The sequence below is a fragment of the Ixodes scapularis genome, unplaced genomic scaffold (genome assembly GCF_016920785.2).
Source record: "Ixodes scapularis isolate PalLabHiFi unplaced genomic scaffold, ASM1692078v2 PGA_scaffold1__304_contigs__length_218370807, whole genome shotgun sequence".
In the NCBI taxonomy this organism is placed as follows: Eukaryota; Metazoa; Arthropoda; class Arachnida; order Ixodida; family Ixodidae; genus Ixodes; species Ixodes scapularis.
This window is the reverse complement of record NW_024609846.1, coordinates 182793678-182818227: the sequence shown is the minus strand read 5'-3', so window position 1 is coordinate 182818227 and position 24550 is coordinate 182793678. Positions and strand designations below refer to the sequence as shown.

General features: G+C 45.9%; 1 protein-coding gene across 3 annotated transcripts; it reads right to left on the bottom strand.

The window, feature by feature from the left end:
* Window positions 1–1191: 1191 nt before the first annotated feature.
* Window positions 1192–21076, bottom strand: LOC120840795 (P2X purinoceptor 7-like). 3 transcript variants are annotated; one of them, XM_040211516.1, is made up of 3 exons: window positions 20924–21076; window positions 2364–2578; window positions 1192–1366 (listed from the first exon to the last, which is right to left on the bottom strand). In XM_040211516.1, exons 1-3 carry the CDS (start codon window positions 20948–20950, stop codon window positions 1216–1218), a joined length of 393 nt encoding a protein of 130 aa, XP_040067450.1. In that variant the 5' UTR covers window positions 20951–21076; the 3' UTR covers window positions 1192–1215. The 3 variants fall into 3 exon arrangements, with proteins under 3 accessions (XP_040067450.1, XP_040067456.1, XP_040067453.1); XM_040211522.2 differs by having other exon boundaries at window positions 1194–1279; XM_040211519.1 differs by lacking the exon at window positions 1192–1366 and adding an exon at window positions 1390–1621.
* Between the last annotated feature and the right edge of the window lie 3474 nt (window positions 21077–24550).

The window sequence follows — 24550 nt, the reverse complement described above, 5'->3', positions numbered from 1 at the left end:
GCGCTCGTTTGGTAGCTTGCCGGCTTGTCGGGATAGCTTTAGTCGCAGCTCTGACGCCTAAACCTATTCCCTCCCGGAAATTTTGCTGCTAAGATTCTTTCTAGACGACTCCTCCTGTATTCCGAAACAGTAAGTGCCTCGCAAACAATGGTTGGCGGCAGTGGTCCCCCGGACAAGCACCATTTTAACTCAATTGGGGAAGTCCGTTCAGGCGAACTGAGGTAAGGGAGCTCAGTTGAACTCAACTGTCATTAGCGGCTCAATGACAGTTGGCGCCGCCGTGTAACTCCGGCCGATCGCGATTCAGTCAACTGTCGTTGACTCAAGGGCTGTTGCGAGCACCCGTGTAACTAGGGTTGTTGCACACTTTATTTAACACAAGATAAAGGCATGAGCAGCAATTAAACAGCCTCAATTATGTTCCAGAACGATGACCGCCATACTCCACTTTAGCGAAAACAGTAGCCGCCTGCCAGCTGTCACAAACGAAGGGCAAGAGCAATGGCACATCAAATCGCCAAAAGCCCAAAAAGGTGCTACCACTGTGTACCCCCGGATGACCCCCGTGACCTTTGGTAAGTGTAGCTCATTACGATATAGAATTTACACTGCATATAGAATTTCAACTGTATGAAAAGGTCACCACAACAAATATGGATGCACTATACTTCGCTCACCCCTAAGTTGAGACTGCAGTGGAAGCCACGTGCCCTCCGAACCAATCAACCGCCGGTCTCCTTTTCATCACCCGAGCCGGCTTTCTGCGCGCAGGTATGGGCGGGGCCATAATGACGTGGCGAGAAGCATATGACTGGCCCAACGAGGACGTAGCTTTCACTGCAGTCTCAGCAGAAGGGATGAATGGAGTATAACCTACTTTATGTGTTTCTGATGGCAAAAGGGCATGAAATGTTTCTAAAAAAAATACAGCATTATCAAAATCAAGTGCTAATCACTGGCTGTGTGACAAAGTGCAATATTCAGAACGACTGAAAATTTGTGTCGTGACTTAGAACACTTATGGTCAAATGACAGGAGGAGCACCTTTCAAAGATGTACTGGCCTACACTACCTTGTCTTGCATTTCAGAGTATGTGGACCGGCTACATGAGGAAGTCGTGGAACACTGCAAGACATATCCTACTTTTTAAGAGGCACTTGCCGGAAAGTCTCCAAACGTTCCCCCGGCCTTTGTGAGCCCAGGACCAAGGCCATCTAAGGAAGAACTGGTATCTGCGCACAGAAGAAGGTTCGCCAAGCCGTCCCTTGAGGGAGACGGCTAGGCAAGGATGAACATGTCTCTGAGTGTTTATGTAGAGTGCGGTTTGGACAAAAGTGGAGCTTTCTGCCAAGCCATGAAGATCGTCTGCATGGAGCAATGAGCACACTTTTTCAATGTTTGTTCAGCTAATAAATGTATGCATTCATACAAAGCTTATTTACGATTGTTCTGATAGTTACGAGTTAGTAGCGGAGATACAGTAAACCAGTAGTGGTTTCAGGAGGGAAATCCTCCCTTATTCTGCAGACTACACATGCCAGCAGAATCATCCGATTCCCTTTTCCAAGTCGTCTCCATAACCAGCGGACGAAGACTCGGTAAGCAGTGTAGCGAAAGCGTCTGCAGTAAAAGAAGCCGCTGTAGTGAGGACACACTTGAAATAAACAGAAAAAGGTTTCAGTTATTTTGGTCACATTATACAGACAAAAAATCAAAATGAATGTTCAAATTGCAGTGTCCCTAGATTTTTGTTTTTAATTGAGCACTATGATTGATTCTTTGAATACTCTGTTCCCAGCAACTAAAGCTTTCAGCTCTCAGCAGCGCTGTGACCCCCGCTTGCAGACCTCTTGCAGAGAGCACAATATGCAAGTGTTGCACATGCCATTCTTCAACCGAGTGAGATTTTCTTGCTATGAAGTGCACACATTGCAGGACATGAAGCCTACTCTGAATGGTGTGGGAATTGAATCTGTTGCATGTCTCCACATTGACTTGCCTTAGAATATTAGTTTTACACCGACCAAACATTGCCCCGGATGGAAAAAGGCTCGGGAAATGTAAACTGAAAATAAAGGTTTAATCGGCGAACTTGTGCACGTAAACAAAATAGAGAATGAGCGTCGGGATAGCATAAAAGCGGGTGGCAATAGCAGAAAAGCAGGTGGCAATTCGGCGGCGTTAGAGCAAGTGAGAGCGTTCGAGGTGATATTGAACAGGCACTTTCGAGAACAAAAATGCAGGACAAAATGATAAGTTGCATCCCGCGTAAGAATAAACCCGAATCCTCTAGAAGTCCGTGGCTTTTCTAAATTTGATTAGATGGTACAATATGGGAAGACAGCCATGGTACCTGCTTTACCTGTGAATATCGTCGTGCATAGGATACCCCAGCCCCCTCAGCTCGAAGTAAAGCAGACGGAGAACAGGGATGTTGAGGCACAGCATGCTGAACTCCGGGTGCTCCGTGATGCACCCAGCTGGCTGAACCCGGGTCAGCGCTGTGCCCATCTTACGACAGCAAATGCACCCCCCTCTGTGCCATTCTCGAGAATACCACAGTTGTTGTAGCTGCACCTAAACAATAACAACAAGACTGTTGAGATCGCAATGGTCGTCAACCTCATGTGAGACACACATCAAAAGAAGCAACGGTCATCAAAAGAAGTGAGCTATAGTCTTGTGAAATAAAATTGAAACTAATACAAAAACAAGCGAGCTGTGGTGTTTTAAAAAAGCTATGCAAATAATACCAAAAAACCAAGCAGTGGTGTTTGAAAAGAATCTAATGCACCGCGGAAGGAACTTTGGAAATGGAATACTCCTTCGGCGTATAGACAATTCACAAATAATGCAACTTGTGTCTCTTTTACAATAGAAAAAAGGCAGGCTCCATCCAAAACGTAGCGTAAATTAACGCGTCTACCGCTGTTCGCAATTTTCTCGGCTTATCGTGCGATTTGGTGACACATGGAAATAGTATAGATTTAATAACAATAATATCTTTATTCCACCCACGAGGGCTGCGGTACCTCAGAAAGGCTATTAGCCTGTACCTGACGCCTGTGGTGCCGCAACAATGCTGCCTACACCATAGTAGATTTACTCTTAATTTTAGGAGTGGGTTTTTACAGATTCACCCGGCCAGGCCTTCCTGCTCTAATAACGATTCTCCTCAACAAAATAAATGCAAGGAGGGGAAATTAAATTCGAAGTGTCTAGCGTTACGTCCGACGTAACCCAAGTTACGTCCAAATCTCCGCCTTCCCTAGGTTCACGGGGGAGAGAGGGGAGGGCCGGGGGGGGGGGGGGGGGGGAGGGTTAGGTATACGCGCTTCAGTGGTCTGTCCGAACGTAACGCTAGACACTTCAAAATAAATTTATCATTTCGCAGCTACCAATAAGTAGAAATAACCACTTGCCTTGCGGAATGACAGCACGCACAAGCCATGTGGAGTATCAACATTGCAAAACGGAAGTAGGAGTGGCTGGTACATGCACTTGGTTTGATTAGCCTGATAATCGTGACAGCGCAAAGAAAGCCAAATATGAAGCAGCGGCAGCGGACAAAATAGAAGCGGTACTCGTGCGCTCCGATCGACTCCGACTATACTGATCATGTGCCTTAAAAACGATTATAATACGCTCTTCAAAGGGGGCACCCGGGGAAGCCAGCAAGTGATACATCAACCATGAAATATGTGGCACGTTGTTACAGCCTTACCATTCCGTGTTCCCGTAGCGGCATTTCGGCGGCGTCGGCGAGTGGGGCGGGGAGTCGCTCTGAGGCGGCGACCGAGGAGTTGGTGGTAAGTCTGGGGCGCCCTCGTAAAGCGCCAATCCAGAGTTCTGCGTCCTTAGCAGCATCTCCCGTTCAGTCGGCGTGAGGTCGCTGAACGGGAGCTCAAACTCGTTTGCGAGCGCGGCGTGGTCGTCCATTTCTTCCAGGTTTTCTTCACAAACCGCCGTGCACTAGAGCGAACTACGGGAACCACACTGAGTGTGCATTAAATCCTACCGACGCCGACAGTGCTCCCTGACGTCACTTCTTTCCAGAGGCGAAAAAGGGAAGAAATTTGAATGTTTTTTTTCGGTTTCGCAAATTTATTTGCAGGTACAGAAATAAGAGTCACAACGTTCTAGAAAAAATTGTGCGGCATGCCAGGACCCCAATGCCTCCAAAAACACCTTCTTTTTAAAAAAAAAATTATATTGGCTTCATGGTCCCTTTAAGGCTGAGTCTCTCATGAAACTAATATTAAAATCCGCTACACGACATGGCCGGGGAGACTTCACTCCTCGTCACGACACTTTCCAGCAAGCTACAGCGTCTTGCCCCGTGACGTGTTCCATGACAAAACCACTAGATGCACGCAACGAGCACGCACCGAGCACGTGGACAGAGGCATTTCCATTGGTGGGGGTGGGCCAGTCACATCGCTTCCCCCTTTCCGACCACCACGGCTCGCCACGACTCGCTGTCATGTTCAAGCAGAAAAACGGAAAGGGAGTCCAGCTTTTTTGGCGGTGCTGTGAGCCGTTCACGGAACACGCCGCGAGTTTGCATACCCCTTTAACACCCTCCTCCCCTCCTCTCCCAGAGTAATCTGCGGATGGCTCATGAGAAAATATAATCCACCTTGGACTACCCCTACACGCCGCCTCGCGGCGCCCTGCTGGCTGCCCAAGTAGCTCCGCTGTCCCCCACTGCACTGCGGTTGCTAGGTGTTACTCTATGGCCAGCCAGTCCTGTGCTGCCGCCATCCTTCATGCACACGCTAAGGGACCTGACCTGCTTGCACCAGGGAGTAGCGTTTTCGGGAACGTTCATCCCGCGGAAAAGTGCTCAGAGGCTGCATTCATCATGCTTTCTTTTAGAAAACCGCTGCGCGAAATGCACACTCATTTCTTCGAGAATCAGCGTCACTGGAGCACCGATTTCGCCCCCATTTTTTTCTTCAAGAAAGTAACTTTTGTCACGTACGTTTCGTATTGCAAGCACTTGAAACATTTATTTTACAATCTATGGCATTCTATGCTCTAATTTGAACAACTCTGGTTTTAACTTGAATGTATCGAGCATTTGAAAGCCGGTAGTGTAGTATTGACTGCCAAGCATCATGACAAATTTAAAAATAGTGTATGTTATATATTTATACAACAAAAACAACCAACGTTATTATTTTTATGTAATATAATAATAACTTTGGATAATATAATTTTTACCTTTAAAAAACACACTAGAGTAAAAAACCAATCTTTTTTTTTATAAAGGGAATAACTGGGACACGTAATTTTTCCGTAACTTTTGCGTGAAAAAGAAAGTACATTATTTACGCCGTTAAACGCAATTTAGGTGGAGGTCACGACCCGTTCTAAGACCCGCCCACAGATCAGTAGCCCCACCCATTACTACTGAATTCGCTTGGCTGCTCGGCTGAAGATGCTTGGAAGCATATTGTCTTCATTTTCCCTACATCCGGTGCGTCTAGTCTGGCGTCTGACAACGCCTGCTAGTTGTCTGAGCAGACGCGCGGCAGCCTCCCGCACCATCTGCTATTTCGCCAGCGTCTTTCGTCGTCTGCCATGGCCGTAGGACGCGGACATGAACGCTGCCCGTCGGCGTCCGTTTGCTATTCCGCCCCGTATAAAAACTTTTAGAACGTTCGCAAGGCTCGACCATAAAAGCGACGTTCTAGCGTTCCATCATGCGCGAGTGACGGTCCAATACATCCGTCTGTCAGCGTCTGTCGATGTGTGGTAAAAAGCGACTGAGAGGACTAAAAATAGCAACAAAATAAATACTCAGTCGTTTCAACTTTTATGTTCTTGTTGTTTTCTTCTTTTTTTTTTCGCATGGCATCCTCGAGATAAGGTGCGAAAGCGTCATGACGCATGATTAAAACGTGACCTGAAATAGGCCCTATGCAAAATACTTGCCAGCTATTATTATCATGCCACTTGGAGCCGCCATATTGGAGAACTTTTCCCTCCTTCCAGCTGTAGACGAGGGGCATCTGAATTTAACTTTGTTTCTATAATATTAGCAAAACGTATTTGTGCAGTCAATTAGTTGCTGTTGAGTTTTCGTTCAAAGACGAAAAAAAGACGGCCGCGAAATTCTGGAAAAAGAGTTGTCAGCAACGAGGTTGCAAGACTCGTCACTCAAGCAGTGAACTGGGCCAACCAGGTAAGTGAACGGTCCTTAGTGAAGACGTTGTGTGAAGGGTTTGTATTGGATTTGCAGCCCGTGATCCAGGGCCGGGTTAAGGAACGGGCTAAGGGTGCTGCAGCCCAGGGCCCCCGACTCTGGAGGAGTCCCATGCATTGGATCGTAATTTTTTTACAAATTATATATATTTTATATATATATTATATATATATATATACGCTGCAAACCAAAATTGGAAGAAAAAAATTAATATTTTTTATTATAAATTTTTGGAAATATTCCAGCAGCATTCGAGAAGAGAGGCACGGCAAACATAACGGCACTGCAAGTAAAACCGAAGGCACTCTCTAGCGCCGAGCTTCTTTTCCTAATTCATCTTCGGCATATGGTGAATTCCGCACGCAGATCTCGATCGCTCCAAAAGCGCTCGAGATCTGGCACAAGTTGGTCATCTTCCGCTCATAGATCTCTTGCACAGCTCGCCCCATGGAGTGCCTCCAACCCCGCCGACCTTGATCTGCGAGATTTCAGAGATCTTGGCGGAATTTGACAGAAGCGCGCTACGTCATTTCTTTTAACTTGGCGGTGCGCATGCGCAACGAGTTTGATGTGTTCGATTGCGTCAGTTGTTTACGCCGGATTTTAAAGGCTCGAACACTTCTACCTCGCGTAGATAAGGGATGCAAAGCTGTGACTAGAGCGTGGGAAATCGCAAGCACTGACATCAGTAATCGTGAGAGAGAGAATGAGAAAGAGAACGTCAAAAAATCGGAAGGAGACAGACGTAAGGTTGGTTAGGCCTGTTCATTTTGCCGCCACTGATTGTTTACTTTTCACACTGCATGCTAGCGTCGTTTTCTCGTGCAATAAAGCAAGAACAGATTAGGCAATGACCGTGCAATTGACTGTTTGTAACCTCTTTGTGTTCATTAAAGTTGTACCAGCAATCTGAACTCCACCCACGGAAATCGCAGTGCGTTCCCCGCCACTTCAGAGCTGCCGAAAGGTGTGTGGGTTTTTTTTTTTTTTTTTTTTTTATGCAATAAAAGGAAATTAGAGATGTTAGCCGGGAGTACAATCTTCTGACAGGCTACTCTGGTGGGAAAGGGGTACGGGATATCACAGAGGTAAGAAAGAGGGAAAGAAACATAAAGAACAAAAGAGACACAATCACACATAACACACACACAACCATTTGGACAAGAAAGTTCAGTACATAGCATTAGAGTCTCTTATCCAGGCCTGTTGCTAAAAGAAAACAGAGGAGGGCCTTTGCCGTATTTAAAGCACAGTCTTCGTTGTTCAATGGCCCCAGGAAGTGCTGTATTGTAAGGGGTGATCCCGGAGACTTCCTAATGTCTTGTAAACATTGTTTTCGCTGACCCTCATAACTTGTACATTGAAGTAAAATATATTGAATATCTTCGATAGTTCCACATAGGGAGCAGTTTGGGGACTCTAATTTACCGATAAGATGAAGGTAATAGTTAGTGTAGACGACCTTTAGCCGAATTCTACGGAGAACAGCTTCCCGTCGTTTCTGCAGGCCTCGAGGTACTCGGAACCGTAGGTGCGGGTCAATATTTTTTAGAGGGGAGCTTTGGTTGATGTCCTCTTTCCAGAGGCTCGTTGCGGTCGATTTCCCCCCAAATCACCACTCTTGAACTGATGTCCGATTTTGTAAATGGAGCTAGGACTTGTTGGGGAGATTCGTGAGCCTTTTTAGCCATAGAGTTGGCCATTTCATTACCCGTGCCAACACAGTGACTGGGCACCCACTGGAATGATACGGAGTGGCCAAGGGAAACGATCTCTGAGTGAACTTTGAATATGTCTAAAATTACTTGTGTGTTCGGACTATTTCTACGTAGATACTGAAGCGACTGGAGGGCAGGCTGTGAGTCGCTGATGATCGTCCAAGGGCGAGGTGATGCTTCTTTAATCTGTTGGAACCCCTCTCGAATGGCCACCAGTTCAGCAGCCGTAGATGAGGTTGTGTGGAACAGCTTGTAACCAGCTTTGAGATGAAGCACTGGGGCAGCCAAGCCAATCGATGACCCGTTATGCGTAGTTGCTGCATCGGTATATATGTTGCAAGAAGTACAGTGCCGTGCATACAATAGAGACAAGGAAAACTGCCGAAGGACAATTGAAGAGAGCGTCGATTTTTTTGGTATTCCAGGAATAGTCTCGTAGATTTGAAGCGGAGGCAGTGACCGGGGTTGTGTATCGAGTACCACAAGATCTTGAAAAACTGTTGGAAGGACATATCCTTATTGTCAATTATAGTTTGAGAGATGCGGCTGTAAAAACAACTATCCGGAATGTCAGCTAGGTGATGAGAGTGATGCCATGTCAGATGTCGCATCGTAGAGTTTCTTGGGTAGCAGAGCTTTCAAATGTAGACAATGAGATTCCGGAATCGTGTCTATGGTCGCGGTTGCTCGCGGTACCCCAAGGCATACTCTGAGCGCCTGGGCCTGGAGCGATTGGAGTGCTTTCATTTTTGTCAGACTTAAACCGTGCATAACAGGCAAGCTATAGCGAAGGATGCCAACAAATAGGCTGTTGTATAAACGAAAAAGAGCAGAGGTAGACGTCCCCCAAGTTGCACCACTTATAAATCTCCCCAAAGTTGTGAATGCGGACAATTCAGTCTCTAGGTGTTTCGGTTGGGAGTTCCAAGTTAAACCTTTGTCAATAGAAACTCCAAGAAATATGTGATTAGGCGCATATGGAATTGGAGTTCCATTAACAAAAAGTGGATATCGAGTCATCCTCATCTGTGTAAAGGCCACGGCAGTTGATTTTGCTGGCGCAATCTCAAGCCCCCGTATGTTAAGGAATTGAGACATTTTGGACAGCGCATCTTGTAGGCGTGCATGTATGAGCTTAGGTGAGCCTGCAGACGTCCAGAGGCAAAGGTCGTCTGGATAGACTGTAAGGTGTACAGCTCTTGTGAGCATTTCGGTGATCCCAATGAGAGCAATGTTAAAGAGGGCCGGGCTCAGAACACCCCCCTGAGGCACACCTTTGGTCACTCTGTGACGAGTAGTTTCCCCTTCCTTTGTGCGCGTGTAGATCGTTCGATTTTTAAGGTAGTGAGATATCCATGCATAAAGACAACCGCCAATTCCGGTAGATTTGAGGCCCCGTAAAACAGCCGAATGTTTGATATTATCAAAAGCTCCACAGACATCAAGAAATACAGCTACTGTGATTTTCCCGCGCAGCTTCTGGTCGTCAACATGAGTTACAAGGTCTACGACATTATGAATGGAGCTACGACCCTGTCTAAATCCTGCCATGGTAGCTTGATATATTGATTCCGATTCAAGAAGCCATTCAATCCGTGATAGAACTAATCGCTCCATACACTTGCTGACACAGCTTGTTAGAGCGATTGGTCGGTAAGACTTTAAATCCAGAGGGGACTTATCCGGTTTAAGGATGGGCACAACGCAGGCCGTTTTCCTGTCAGGTGGTATTTTGCCGCTTGTCCACGAAGCGTTGATTATGTCTAGCAAACGCTGGCGAGCGTCATGCCCCAGATGAGCGAATGTGCAATAGGTTATGTTATATGGACCTGGTGAAAAAGAATGACTGAGGGAAGCTAGAACTTGATCCAATTCCGGGGAATTAAATACATCATCCATGTAACGTGAAAATGGAGTAACTGAGGCTTGATGCTCTATATCTGAAATATCAGTGTCACTCACTGCTGATAGGACAATAGACGCGCAGAATTCCTCAGCAATGTGCAATTGCGAGCGTCTTAGGAACAGTGATATCACAAAAAAGGCGTTCTCGGTTGTGGTGAAAATCTTAATCCGCGTGCACTATGCCGTATTTTTTAGAGAGGAACAAATACGCACAGGTTGCCCTCCATTTCTTCCGTCCGAGTTGATCCAAGTAACGGCGAATATGTTTTTGTGTGCGCCTGTCTTCCCTAATGTCAGCTTGTAGTTTAGTTTGACGTGCACGTCGCTCAGCCCTTCGACGAAGAGCTCAAAGTTTTTCATACTCTGCATCTACAACAGTTCGTGAGGCCGAAAGATTGACAGTCCTAGTTGCCTCTGTTGCTGATTGATTTATAACTGAAACAAACTCTTCGTAGGTCGTTGTGATATGATTGCGCTGTTCTACACTCTCCCGAAAGTATGTCCAGTCTATATATGAGGTTCGATCATGTCTGGCTCTATCAGCTTGAGAACCGCGTACTGTGATGTAGGTAGGGATGTGGTCACTACCATGACTCTACGTCCACAAACCAGGAATTTCGAGTCACGAGCTCACATGACATGAAAACGATATCTAAACAACTGCTACAGCGACTGCCTCAGATGAACGTAGGTGAACCGTCGTTTAGAAGACAAAGGTCATGAGAATCCGCCAGCTCACGTGGTTCACAACCCCGACGTGTAGTTCTTACACTACCCCAAGCTATATTATGGGCTTTAAAGTCGGCAACAACCACAACTGGCGATTTACATTGTTGAACAATATCATGAAGTTGTGTAGCACCAAAATTGCAAGCTGGAGCTATATAGGCAGCGATTACAGTAAAAGTTAGTTTGCCCTTGCGAACAATAACGCCTACGTGCTCATTGTCTTGATGTGATGTGATATTATGGGAATATGTGAAGTCTTTTCGTAAGGCAAGAACCCGACTGACGTTAGAGGGACGAGCTGATTGAAATACTTCGTAATCTGAAAGCCGAAAGTCTGATGCTGCACGCGATTCGTTAATAACTAAAATTGGGAACTTACATTTGAACGTAAATTGTCGGTCGTCTGAAAGGCGTGCACTAAGCCCTCTCGCGTTCCATTGAAAAACGGTCGCTCTTTTGAGTCTTTCATCAAATGAGGAGGAATCATCCAGTACCCTGATGTGAACTTCCGGTCATTGCAATAACTGCCGATTCAAATGCCATGATTCTCTGCAAGATGTCTTTGAATGTGCATGGTGGCTTTTGGGTCGTGAGACCTCGAAGGACGGAGAAAATAATGCGTATGATGTCACCTATTGTCATTGTGCCAAAGACAGAGGGAACCTGTTGCTGGCGAGGCAGGGCTTCAGCGGAGGTTTTGCTGTGTGGGCGCGTACCTTCGGTGCTAGGAGGTATGCCTGATGCGTTGAGCTCTCCTGAAGCGGATGTGGGGTCACGAGGAGGCCATTGGTTGGCCATAAGGGTGGATTTCGCAGCCAGGTCGAGACTTCTTGCTTTTACCCTTGGGAGGTGAGCCCTTGAGGTTTAACGCAGGGAACACCGCGTCTTGTGTTGCTTGAAGGTCAGCGGTGGATGACTCAAGAGGAGGCCAGGGGCCTTGAGGGACCTCTGCCTCATATGTTGACGGCGCAACTTTCGGACCATGGCCGAATCTCTTGGTTCTTGCAAGAGCCGTCAGCCCCGCTTTACAATTGACGTAGCTTGCTGGGTGATCTCCGCCGCAGTTGGAGTACTTGAATGGTGCTTCTCCCTTGCAGTCTTTGGTGGAATATTGCTGGGAGCATTTCTTGCATTTTGCGGCACCTTTGCAATATTATACGACATGACCAAGTGCTTGGCAGTTGTAGCATCTGGTTGGAGCTTCAATAAACTTCGTTGCGTCATGTTTTGTAAATCCGAGATTAACTCGGGCTGGGCTGTCTGTATTTGGGTGAAAGGTCAGAACTAAACGGTCTGTTCGTTGCGCAGCTTCTTCGGACTTTCCTTGACGTCCATATAAGCGGCGGGCTGCAATAAGTCCATCTTGTTGCAGAAATGATGTTATGTCGGCATCGGTATGCCAAAGGGGCACTTTGACTAGACCACCATTTTGTAGGTAAGTCTTTGGCACTGTAGTTTTGACAGAAACCCCACCGAGAAGGCGAAGTTTCAGAAGTCGGTCGACTGTGGTGGTTTCAGCAACTTCCACCTCAGGCCACCTCTATTTGTAAAGCGATGTTGCAAAATGGCAGCAGCTGCTGCTTCGTTCACCTCGGTACTCAAGGTCAGTGGATTTTGTCGCTGCAAACGATGCTCCTCATTGACCGGTGTAAGGAGTACAGGGATAACTGTCGTTCTTTGTCGGCGATGTGAGGCAAGAACGAAGCCCTCTAGGTTACCTTCAATTAAGTCTTCCTCCATTGAGTCACCCGGCGGTGCTTGAAGTTTGGCAGGAGTCGCCAGCAAGTCCGCAGGCTCACCGTCCCCGTCGTTGCGGCGTTTTCCAAGGGTCGAGTGTCCAGTCCGAGTGTCTTGAGCTGCACTGTACGTGTGGTCCCTCCTAGCAGGAGTCTGCTGGGAGCACGAAGGAAGATTGGTCGCTGATTCCAGTACATTTGCACCGGGCTGGGAGGTCATGCCATGTGCCGGGTTACTCGAAGTAACCCGTGCTGCTGTAAGCTCCAGCCGGTGGTTCGTAGTTGCGACAGATGTCTAAAATAAGCGAAAATGTCCTGAGCAAGGAAAAGTGCGTCCGATCAGTTCGCTGCACGTGCTCCGAATCCCCGTATGTGAGGGTGGCGAACGCGAACGTGTTCCTCGTTATGTGTGACATGGGCTCCGTGATACGGATATTTTCGCCCGACCCATGTCGCGTGTTATTTCTGTAGCGAAGCAGTCACAGTTGTCACTGGTCGTCGGCAAGATCGGCTTGTCAGGTTTGAGCAGCGGCCATTTTGAACTGCCGACCGGGTCGGTGGGTCGCTCGAAAAATGCCTGTCCATCTTCAACTCGTCGATTCAGAGCGGGTCCCACAGAGCGGATTTTTTCCTCCCTCGCGGATTTTGGAAAGCGCTCTAGGTCTGCCTGAAGAAATGTCATCAGCTTTCCGGAAAATAGTGGCACAGATGGCAGCATTTTTTAGATTCTCGAAGGAAAAATAAAAAAAGGGGTACTGCGCTACAAACAACGAATGGACGTCGTTCTTAGTTATTGTGTTTTGTGTTTCTGCTTCTGATTGACCAATTTTATTGAACCAGAGAGTGCAAGTAGAATTTAGTCAACCAGATCACTTCATTTTCCTGCACCAGTCCCATATTATTGCTTGCGTCTGAGTCTTAAAAACTAGGTATACGACCAGGCCTTGTCTTTCCGTCAGGACAGCTCCTTGGAGTTCGCAAAAATGCCAGGTCACAAGCATCTAAGTAGAGCGTCTAAGAGAAAAGCAAAATTGAACGAAATGAGGAGAGGAAAAAAAGTTGCCAAAGTTGACGCAGTATTTAAAACCAGCTTTCCCAAGACATTCCTAAATGAAACCCTACCATTTGGACAGGGATGGGCAAAATACATGCAAATATGTATCAAAATACAAATACAAAATACATTGTCAAAAATGTATTTAATTACAAATCTAATTACATTTCCAAAAAAAGCATTTAAGTACAAGATGCAAATACAACCAAATGTATTTGGTCTGCTCCAAATACTTTTCCAAATACATTCCTCAAAATTTGCGTCAGCGACTTCAGGGCACCTGCAACGGGTTTCTGGGTATCTCATTTTAGTTTTGCATCGCACACTTGGGAGTTAGTGTGCGAGGCTCTAGTAACGTAATAGGAATAGAATCACAAAAAATATGTAATCAGCTTCGACGTAATAGGTGAAAAAAATACAAAGCTTCAAGCAGCTTTTTTTTTTTGTCGATTGCCTTCTGGTATAGACCAACAAAGAACCGAGACGACCAAGACGCGCAGCACTACCTAGAGAATATTTTATTGTTGCAACTCGCACCAGTTACGAAAATCTGGACGACCCGCGCATTTAGAATGTTCCAGGCAAAAATATGGATGGAAATCAGGCTGGAAAGCATCACAAGTAGTCACAGGCACTTATTTAGCCAGTCTGCCTGTGAACGTCGATCTCGTCACTATTCTTGCCCTTGACTAGCACCGTAATCACAAGGTCACTAAACGCCTGTGCTTGGTTGAGAGGCACTGCATTCGGTGCAGAACGTAGCTTTCTTCCTGCTCTGGACACGTCTTAGGATGAGCAAAATGAGTCGTGGCAATAAATTTGAGGGATGTATTTTCGCCCACACAATTGTATTTAATTACAATTGTATTTGAAATACCCACCTTTTAGTATTCAAATACACACGTCAAATACATTACCCAATTTGTAATTAAATACAAATGCAAAATACACAAAGTATTTGAAATACGTATTTCAAATACTTGTATTTGAAATATTGCCCATCCCGGCCTTTGGATAACTAGAAAGTCTAAATACTGATTATCGGGGACAATCCATCGATCAGGCAAGAGAAACTTGCGAAGAGTCTATCCCGTCTCCTCTATCCTGCCCGGTCAATGGTGCGTGTGAGCATCTGCCACGAAGCACCTAGCAACCCGCCATTCCCACGGAGAGCAATCACAAGGAGCCCCTCCAACTAAGTGCTCAACAATGTTCCCCAGGCCTGCACGCAACTGCATCGGAGGCGGTTGTTGACCGTGGAAGTGGGAGTGTCTCAAGAACACTTACATCATCTTCCACCGATTGCGATCAGCGCTGTGATGGTTTATCTACCACGAAGACAAAGAAGAAAAAACGTTGAAGAGATGCGCGAGAGATAAATTGAAAGCATTTTCCCTACCTTTCCATTGTTCATAGAATGTACCTGTGCATCTCTGTATTAAAAGGCGAGAGCGAACGATCCTTTTCAAAACTCCACTTGATTCTAAATTGCCTTCGCTCCACTCTCAGCGAGGTAAAATTGAATTATCTCGCCATAATGTCTATCAATAGGGACCTTTTGCGTAAAATATCTTTCGATGAAACAATATAGGAATTTTTAATCTTGAAGAGTAGGAAGGTGCCGCAATAATATGTTTGTTTGTGTTCCTGCGTTTTGTGAGTTGTTTCCATTTTGTTTGACGGCACACGAAACGTGTGTAACAAACACTTTCTCTTTATTCTCGCTTTTCCTCATTCGTTAAATTTCCCGTGCGTTTACTTTCCCGCAGAACACCGGGAAAGCCAATGGCTGCGATCTACGAGGCGAACTCGGTTAATGACAACCCGAAAGATATAAAAATACGAAAATAAAATCAGCAATGTGGCACTTGCAAGCACGCGAAATGTCATGCTTAATGTCATATCAAAGACATTATTTTTATGTCTCTGCATATTTTTTACCTCGTCACTCACCAAGTTCTTCCCGATTGGCTCAGCTCTGCAGGGAAGCCAACGCATGTTTAAAGGAATGTATGAGACGACAAAAAGTGGTGGTTTTCACTAAGGGTATTACTAAGGGTAAAAACAAAAAATGGACACACAAGATTGTATTCTGTGTGATACTGATTGTATATATTGTATGGTCAAAAACTTCATTGTAAATATTCTTATAATTTATCGCACAAACTTATTGCATTCGAAGCGTGGGCGTTTTAATAAAGTAATTTCATTTTATTTTACTGACACTTTTCATTTTTGATCAATATTATTATCATCATAGTCGTCGTCATTATTATCATCATCATCATCATCATCATTATCTTGATCCTAGCTTTCGGGGCCCTGACCAGCATTAGCCCAGGGCCCCGAAATCTCTCAATCCCGCCCTGCCGTGATCGTATTTTATATCTACGGATCCCACTTTGTCGGGACCATTGTCTCTCGGGCGAAACCATGAGGACAGGAACCCCCAATATGGCGGAAATTTAATAACAAATCAAGAGTTCACTACATGGCGCTTTTTTTTTTTTTTTTTGCATATTATCTATTATTCGCTTTGGCAGGCCAGGTGTCCTGCGAAACTTGACGGCTACTTTCCTTTCGAAGCAAAATGATGGGAACATACTTGGACTAACTTAATGCGAGCCGAACGCCCGATTGCCTCGAGCCAAATGGCTCGCAAATTCTTATCTCTGTAGGTATCTTCACGGTATTGAAACCATGGTGGCAGTCACGACAGTTACACAATTCACAGAGCAGCGGGGCACGGTATTGAAGTCACGGTCGCAATCACGACGGTTGCAGAATACAAACAACAGCGGGGCCGCTTTTACGGGAACAAACATCTTTATTGAGCATCAACACGCTCAAAGAAAGAAATCAACCATTCTGATGTTAGCCTGAGACTGAGGCAGGAAAAGAAGAAGTTTCAAAGTAGAAGAAAAAGGAACAGTCGAGGATACGTCTCTTCTACTTTGAAACTTCTTCTTTTCCTGCCTCAGTCTCAGGCTAACATCAGAATGGTTAATTTCCACCAGCTCGCCTGCGCACTCACTACAATATCAAAGAAATCAAGCCAGATCGACCAAAATAGTTTATGTGGGAATCTAGGCTTAGGCCAGTCCCGCTACGAAGACAAGCATCCGCATAGCGCTTCCGAAGGAGCGTACTTGCGGCAGTTGTTTGCTGCAAAATATGTCGGTTGTTGAAATCTTCATCTAAACACCTCTGTGAACTCAAAACGACCCGCACGCATAACATATACGATTAAAAACAAATACCTCCGGCTTGCATAACAATACCAACAATTTATCAGACGTTTCGTCTCCTATGCGGGAGACATCATCAGTGCATCCTTGTGGTGGTGGTTTGGTTGCTGGCAGCATGTCCATCGTAAAAAAAACAAAAAAAAAACTTGCGGTTGGCTTTTTGTGGCAATGCAGTCAATGCTAGGGGAGAGGGTGCACGAATCGCTGTACACGCGCCTTTCTTCTCTCTTGGAGTTGCCACTGCACGTCGCGTTTGCAGCCTTAGAAAGCAGGCGAAACGCGCGCATTTCAAAACGCACGCTGGAAATGGCGTCGGCCATGAGCTCGGCTTGCGCCCGGGCCAAAAAAGCACCCAGCACGAGCTCGCAATTCGACTGCTGCAACGGCGCGCGTGCTCTCTCAATGCTCGATGTTCTTGCAGGCACGTGTTCACGCTACCTTCGCCGCACCTTGAAATGAAGTGACACGGACTCTAGAAGTACATTCTTTCATGCGGTCGCGTCTTCGGCGAGAGAGATTCGAGCTGAATAAGAAAATTGAGGCAAAAAAGATGGACAAAGTTTTAAAGTTCTGTCAAAAATATCGGCTCACCAACGTCGCGCGTTTACGTAAAAAAAAAAAAAAAAAAAATGTGTTAGTTTTAGTTGCAGTATAAGCGCACATCAGCGCACTTAAAATATAAATACTATTACTTGCATTACGCGGACGATCTGAAATCAATGAACCGGCGCTCCCAGCCTTCCGGAAACATTGGCTGCCACGGCTCAAACAGCTAGGCGTGCCCAGGCCGCCGATCTGTACGTTCAATATCAAACGGGCTCCCGAGAGCCGTTTGATTAAACCGGTACAGTTTGACGGTCACCGGTCACCCGCTTGTGCAACATGTTCACCGGTTTGAGCAAACGTGCGACAACTTTGCCCAAACGAGTCGCCCATTTGCCCCGACGAGTGACCTGTTTGCCTAAGAAGTGACCTGTTTGCCCAAATAGGTGACCGCTATGGCTCATACGGGGGACCCCTTGAGCCATACGGGCGACCCCTTTGGCAAACTGGTGACCGGTATGGCTAAACTGTTACCGGTAATGGACCCGTTTAGTTTCATACAGGCGCCAAATGGTTTTTTTTCAGTAGGGTATCGATAGTTCTGCGACACTATCGATAGTTTTGGAAAAACTATCGATAGTATCGATAGTCAATTTACCGATAGTTTTGCATCACTAACACACAATCAATTTTTTTTAGAGCTGTACCGGTGCGCTTTTCACTTCTTCGGAAAGGGGGCCCTTGCCGGGCCTCCATGCCTATTACTGTTAAAGACTTTGCTCGCGCAGACGATACAAGTATTTCAGATTACTTAGAGACATCGTTGGAAGCATTCGAGCAACTTAGCACTACTAGTACAGTTGACGACCTCTGGAACTTTTTAAAGACAATTATTTATTTTTGTATAGATCATTATGTACCTAGCAAAATTAAACATGTTCATCGTACAAATCCTTGGATAACACCCGAAATAATTCACTTGAAACGACGAATCAGAAGGCATAGGAAAAATAACAAACAAAGCGTGAACGCCTTAAAGAGCAGTTTAAAAACGGCACGTAGAGAAGCCAAGGAAAGCTTTTTTTTAGTAACTCTGCACAATTTTATAAAAACTGCCCCCGAAAAGTTTTGGCGTTTTTTAAAGGGACGAAAGGAACCGATTGAACCAATTGTTGGCGGTGACATAGTTATTACAGACAATGTAGAAATGGCAGGGCACTTTAACCGTTTTTTTCAGTCAGTTTTTTCAGCGCATGAGTCACATGTCATGCGTGAAGCCTCAAGCCACGACACTGAAATAAGCGCACCGGCCGTGGTGATAACCCAATCAGGAATATTCGCGAAGTTGTTATCTCTTGACACGAAGAAATCAACGGGACCGGATGAAATACCGAATGAATTTCTCAAAAATATATTCTGAGTGGCTATCCCATTATCTTGAAATTATTTTTGACACATCATTACAAACGCACACTCTTCGACAAGACGGGTTATCTGCCTGTGTTGTACCAGGATTTAAAGACGGAAGCCGTCTCAGGGTGGATAATTACAGACCCATTTCTTTGGCAAGTGTTTGTTGTAAAGTATTGGATCATATTATTTCAAAACACATATTCACTTTCTTAGAGGACCGAGGCATGTTCTATCCCCACCAGCACGGTTTTAGATGCGGCCTGCCAACGGTAACCCAACTTGTGGAAACGTTTTATGATTTTTCTTTTGGCGTTAATAATAAGCAACAGGTAGATGTTATTTGCGTCAATTTTTCAAAGGCGTTTGACTATACCACATAAAAAACTGATATAAAAATTAAAAGCACTAGGTCTAGGTTCTATTATTATTAATTGGATTGAAGCCTATCTATCAAATCGAAGTCAAAGAGTTGAAATTAATGGAAGTCGATCTGCGCCATTACCTGTGTCCTCAGGAGTCCCTCAGGGCTCAGTCCTGGGTCCATTGTTGTTTTTGATCTATATAAATGATATCGCTACTTATATTCAAACTACAACTAAACTGAAGCTCTTTGCAGATGACTGCTTACTTTATGCTCCCGTAAACGATTCCGTCGATCAACTGAACTTAAACAGGAATTTGGAAATATTAAGGCAGTGGTGTGATGATTGGAAAATGCAGATAAATTTTTGTAAGTCGGCATACATGCACATAACAAACAAGAGGAACGTTTTACAATTTCCCTACAATATGGGGGATATGAATTTGAATAATGTGGACAGTTTCAAGTACCTTGGTGTCACGATCTCAGATGACCTACAGTGGCTGGCCCATATTGAAAATGTTTGCTCTTCGTCCTATCGGAGTCTTGGTTTTATACGACGGAAATTAAAAGATGCTACTAGAGACGCAAAGTTGACTGCCTATGAAACGATGGTACGTCCTACTTTGGAGTATGCCAGTGTGGTACGTAGTCCCAACAAAAAAGTTGACAACGAAAAATTAGAAAAGATTCAAAGGTTGGCTGTATGTTTTATTCTGTCTAGCTATAAAAGAACAGACTCTGTAACTAGAATGTTGCATGAGTGCGGCTTGCAGCCACTAGAAACTAGACGGAAGATTGCAAGGTTAAAGTTGTTGTTTTTTTTGTCCTCTATTACGCACACTTAAAAATTGACCCAGCATTGTATCTGAAAGAAGTGCATAAGCGGTCAAGAGGACTAAATCATACGAAAACGGTCCAACCTTATTGTAGTAGAATAGATGTCTTTAAATAGTCTTTTTTCGCGCAAACAATTGAAGAATGGAATAGTCTCCCGGAGTGTGTCATAAATTTAACAGACGCGTCTTATTTCGAGTCTTCCTTGGAAGAGCTGTTTTCAAAATAAAAGAAATTTTGGTTGATTGTTGTTATTTGAAAATGTAATAGTATTTTGTGCGTCCTTATTGCTGGTAAACGTTAAGAATGTATGTTTTCCCTTTTATTTCTCCCTCTCCTGTAATAGTCTTCGAGAGAGGACTGACAGTATTGATAAATAAAATAAATGCCCCGCGCCACCGCACGCTCGCTCACGATGGACGCGAGCAATAAACTTGAAATAAAATTAAGAAATACAAAGAAAGCCAAAAGTAAATCATTGTTAGCGTTTTGATAAAACGTAAACTCTGGTTCATTATGTTTTTTTTTATATGCTTTAGTGGCGCTAATGAACAGATGCTGAAAGAGGCTCATAAACAGTTTCTGTTTCCACAAAATCACAACCCAGACAGCTATAATCTTACGTCGTTTCAAAAAGAAAGCAAAGCACCCGCAATACGGTCGAGCGCTGAGGATCGCACTGGCCAAAACCTCTTTGTTTACAAGATGCTGCGCTGTGAAGATCGCACTGCTCAGCATGCCATCTTCACAGCTCAGCACGCACGTGTATGTCGATTCCGAAAGCGAGCAAAGCACGCACCGTACGCACAAGCGCTGAAAACGGCACCACGGTCAGAACCCGTCCTCTAGCTACGACCGTGACTCGTGCATAAGTTGGTGCTAATCAATACAAGCTTACATCTAAAGGTTGAACTCAGTGGAGCAAGGGTGAACAGCAAAATTCGCACTGCCAAAATATATTACGACACGACGCTACGTATTCGTCGGAAACCAAATTCCATGCGATGTACTCCGCCTAAGCCAATACATGATGTCAAGGCGTCAGTTGCGTGTGCGGCTTCATCTGCACACAAATGACGCTCTTGCAAACGCTGAAAACTCTAGTGTTAACCGGCGCACAACATCAGCAAACAGGGCGTTCACAAAATGTGTTTGAATGGTTCAAACCTGGAGCGCGTCGGAAATCGGAGCCATGTTTTTAACCACATTGCTCGTGCTCCACGCCGCCCGTTGACCCCTGCCGGTAGTAGTGGACGCTGAGCGAACAAAAACTAGCTCGCCGAGATCGGCGGCGAACAGCCCATGGCCTGAGCTCACCCCGAACGCCCGACCTGTATGCGCAGCTGCGAGCGTGCAACTTGTTTGTTCCGAAAACATTCTGCGCCATCTATGAGAAAAAAAAAAAAAAAGATTGCGGTGACGTAGCTCGGCTATGCCAGGATATCCGTAGCGTGAGCTTATGTGCACAAAATGAGAAGCGCTATCAAGCGGCTCCGGCGCAGCGTCAGACTTAGCTACTGCACAACGGAGACGAAAAGCTGGGCGCCCGGCGGCGGACGTGCGTCTGCCGCGGCTATGACATCACTCCTCTGGAATGCGCAGACCGGCGAGGCGGCCGCGGCGGCGGCGGAGCGCGCGGCGGCGGCGGCTCCGGCGCGCCAGCTGTGCGCCGTGTGACGTCACTGCTCCTCGCACATGCGCAGCACGGAGCACGGCTCATTATGCGAGCCACGCGAAACTGCTCAACCTCGGCCAGTGTAGCTCACGCTACAAAAGGCTACATATAAATCGCGGGTGAATCCCCCTTAAAGAGACCATGCAACGATATTCGCTTGGAAGGTTTTTCACTTTACACGACCTTACCGGAACTAGAGGTACCCAAGTACACTCGCACGCAACACCACTCTCCAAGAAACTCCTTTGTTACGGTGTCATTTCAATGACAAAAGCGAGCGTTTTCTTTCAATGTCTCCTTCGCGAAACATGATGACGTAGCTGGAGATCGCATTATGCCCCAGTGACGACATTTTAATGCGGTTCATAGATTGAGCCCAAGAATTGCGTGAGCCCTCGATTTGTGCTCGTGATAATCAATAGCTCGACAAATATTCGGGTAGTGGCCCGTGTCGAACCGCTGCAATCATAACAATATCTGCAACTCAGAGCGTTTCCTTGTGCTTTGCCAACACCAGCGAGCGGCTATGATTAACACAGGCGGCATATAATCGACCCCAAATCACATGGCCGCCTGTTCTTGCTGCGAGTCAACGTTACTAAAACACACAGTTGGGAAACTCGCCGTCGAAACCTGGACTGCTGGCGTCCACCGAGACCGAGCTAAATACCGACAACAGCGCCACTCTTTATCATTTGTCTGTACTGTGGTCACCTTGAGCTTTTAGAAAGCATGTTTTTGCGTAAAAGCAAACGGAAAAGACTCTTTTTGTATGAAATTTATTGGAGTTGAGTACAAAATGAAGGGCGCGTGATCTTTTTAAGATCTTTAGTTTGCCAGGTTTTGCGGAAAAATTAATATTGTTTTTATACAACCACGCCCCAGCGGTGCTTTCAGGTAGCGCGTCCCGACCTAGGTGCATTTCAACTTCGGTAGCAAGCAAAGTTGCCAGGTTGGGCTATAAATAGCCAAATTGGACTAGTTTTATTTGCAGTTGGCGGGAAGAAGTGGTAGCTGGCTAATTGGCTAGTATTGGGCTATTTCTGACCCGTGCTGGGCACGCCAGAATGCCTCAAAGCACTTGAATTTATAGATTCGAATAGGGTAATTTTGTAGTAAGCTACGTAAACATTTGGCGCTTCAGTCTCTTAACTCTGAAAAGTACGCGACAGCAAGCAAATTCGTCTGCTCTCTGCTCACCATTCTTTACCCCTGAATCTTGTCCAAATGCAAACGCGTGCTGTTATTCCTCTATCTCAATTAGGGACGGCGCCATTCCTTGCGGCCCCAGCAGTACCACCTGTTCTGCACATTCTTTAGGTTGTCTGTTGATTGGCGTGCACATATGCTTTGTGTTTAAATTTGTATTGTTTTCCCGTGGCGGTCGTTCTGGTCACCATGCCCCGATACTAGAGAGAGAGAGAGAGAGTCGGAAAAAGAAGAACAGAGAGGTAAACCTAGGTTGGAGTCTTGGTTGGCTACTCTGTTTTAGGGAGGGGGCAGTGGGGAGTTAAAAGAGGAAGGAAAGGATAGGAGGACATAGAACAATAAACTTGTAAAAATAAAAGAAATAGTGACACGAGAGCACAAACTATAGATCACATTACAAATAAAGCACGTGTGTCCTTTAGAGGCAGAAGCTCAGCCGCGTTTCCTTGGGGAAACGCAGAAAAGCTTTTGTTGCCCTCGCTGCACTCTGAGGGCTGTCCCAGGTTCCGAGCACTTTCATGACAGAAAACGGTCGGCTGTCTAGTTGCACCCAGGGCCGTAACCAGGGGGGGGGGGGGGGGGGGGTAGGGGGTTCTGACCCCCCCCCCCCCCCCCCAAATTTTTTTCTGGGTACGGCCCTGGTCGGTGCACTGGCAGCCAGCCGATTTTAATCTGCACTTCTGCGCACGCGCAGTGGGACCGGTTCTCCGGTTTGCTGTAACTCTCCATTATATGCCACCGATGCACATGATTGATAGGCGAAAATAAGACAATAGACACTTTCAAAATGGCCGCCGTTGTCCCCAACCCCCCCCCCCCCCCCCCGAAATTTTTTTCTGGGTACGGCCCTGGACTTGCACCAACGTACTCTTGAGGTGTTCTCTTTTCGCGTCGTAGATTTTGCAGTCGCGCAATAGGTGAGCAATGGTTTCATCGCATTCACACGTTGGACAGTCCGATGTTCTGGCTTGCCCAATGCGGTGAAGGAAGGACTGTGTACAAGCGACACTGAGCCGGAGGCGATGTATGACTGCCTCTGTCCTCCGGGGAAGATCACGTGGAAGTTGAAAGGTAAGATTTGGGTCCAACGCGTAGAGGGGAGCATAGTGGTAGGAGACATCGTGCCATAGATTTCTCCTAGCGCTGGCGGCGTGACGATTGATAAGGCATTTAATGCCATTCCGACAATACGGAATCGTAATAGTTGCATCTAGAGAATGGGCTGACTTCGCACCTGCGTCTGCAGCCTCGTTTCCAGGTAAACGACAATGACCTGGTATCCATTGAAACTGGACAGTGTGTCCTAGATCCAAACACTGCATAAGAAGGGTCATTATTTCGAAAACCACTTGGTCATTTTGACCGCGTCGCAAAAATGCTGATATTGCTTGGAGGGCCGGCTTGGAGTCAGAAAATATTGTCCACGAGTATGACAATTGTGTCAAGATGATTTGAAGTGCTTGTTGAATTGCCACTAGCTCTGACATCGTAGATGAAGTTACGTGGCTTAGCTTGAATCCCACGGTTCTACAGTGACTTGGAATGACTACACAGCAAGTAGAACTATCAGAGGTACATGAGCCGTCGGTGTAGACATGTGTTCTTGAGAGATGGTTACCGTAAATATGGGACATAGTAACCTGTAAAATCACGACCATTGGCATATTTGATTTTTTCTTGATACCAGGAATATCAAGTTTGACATCTGGTTCCGGAAATCTCCACGGAGGCGTCGTGCAAACTGTGGCTTGTGTAAGATCTCCCGGCAAGTATCGCCGTACCTGGGACAGCGCCTTGGAGTAGCTCGAGTTTGGACGTGCAGATTCTATGGTGGCGAGAGAGTGATCTTCATGCTGAGTTAAGTGTCTTATATGAACCCTTACCGCTCATTCACACTGGAAGCGGATCCG

What these genes read in the sequence shown, in the direction of transcription:
- LOC120840795 (XM_040211519.1), bottom strand. Translation starts at nt 20,950, where the DNA reads ATGGCTCCGATTTCCGACGCGCTCCAG. An exon ending in CGATTTCCGACGCGCTCCAG is followed by an intron (nt 2,579 to 20,923) that starts GTTTGAACCATT and finishes GTTATTGTTTAG; the next exon opens with GTGCAGCTACAACAACTGTG. An exon ending in ATGCACGACGATATTCACAG is followed by an intron (nt 1,622 to 2,363) that starts GTAAAGCAGGTA and finishes CTTTTACTGCAG; the next exon opens with ACGCTTTCGCTACACTGCTT.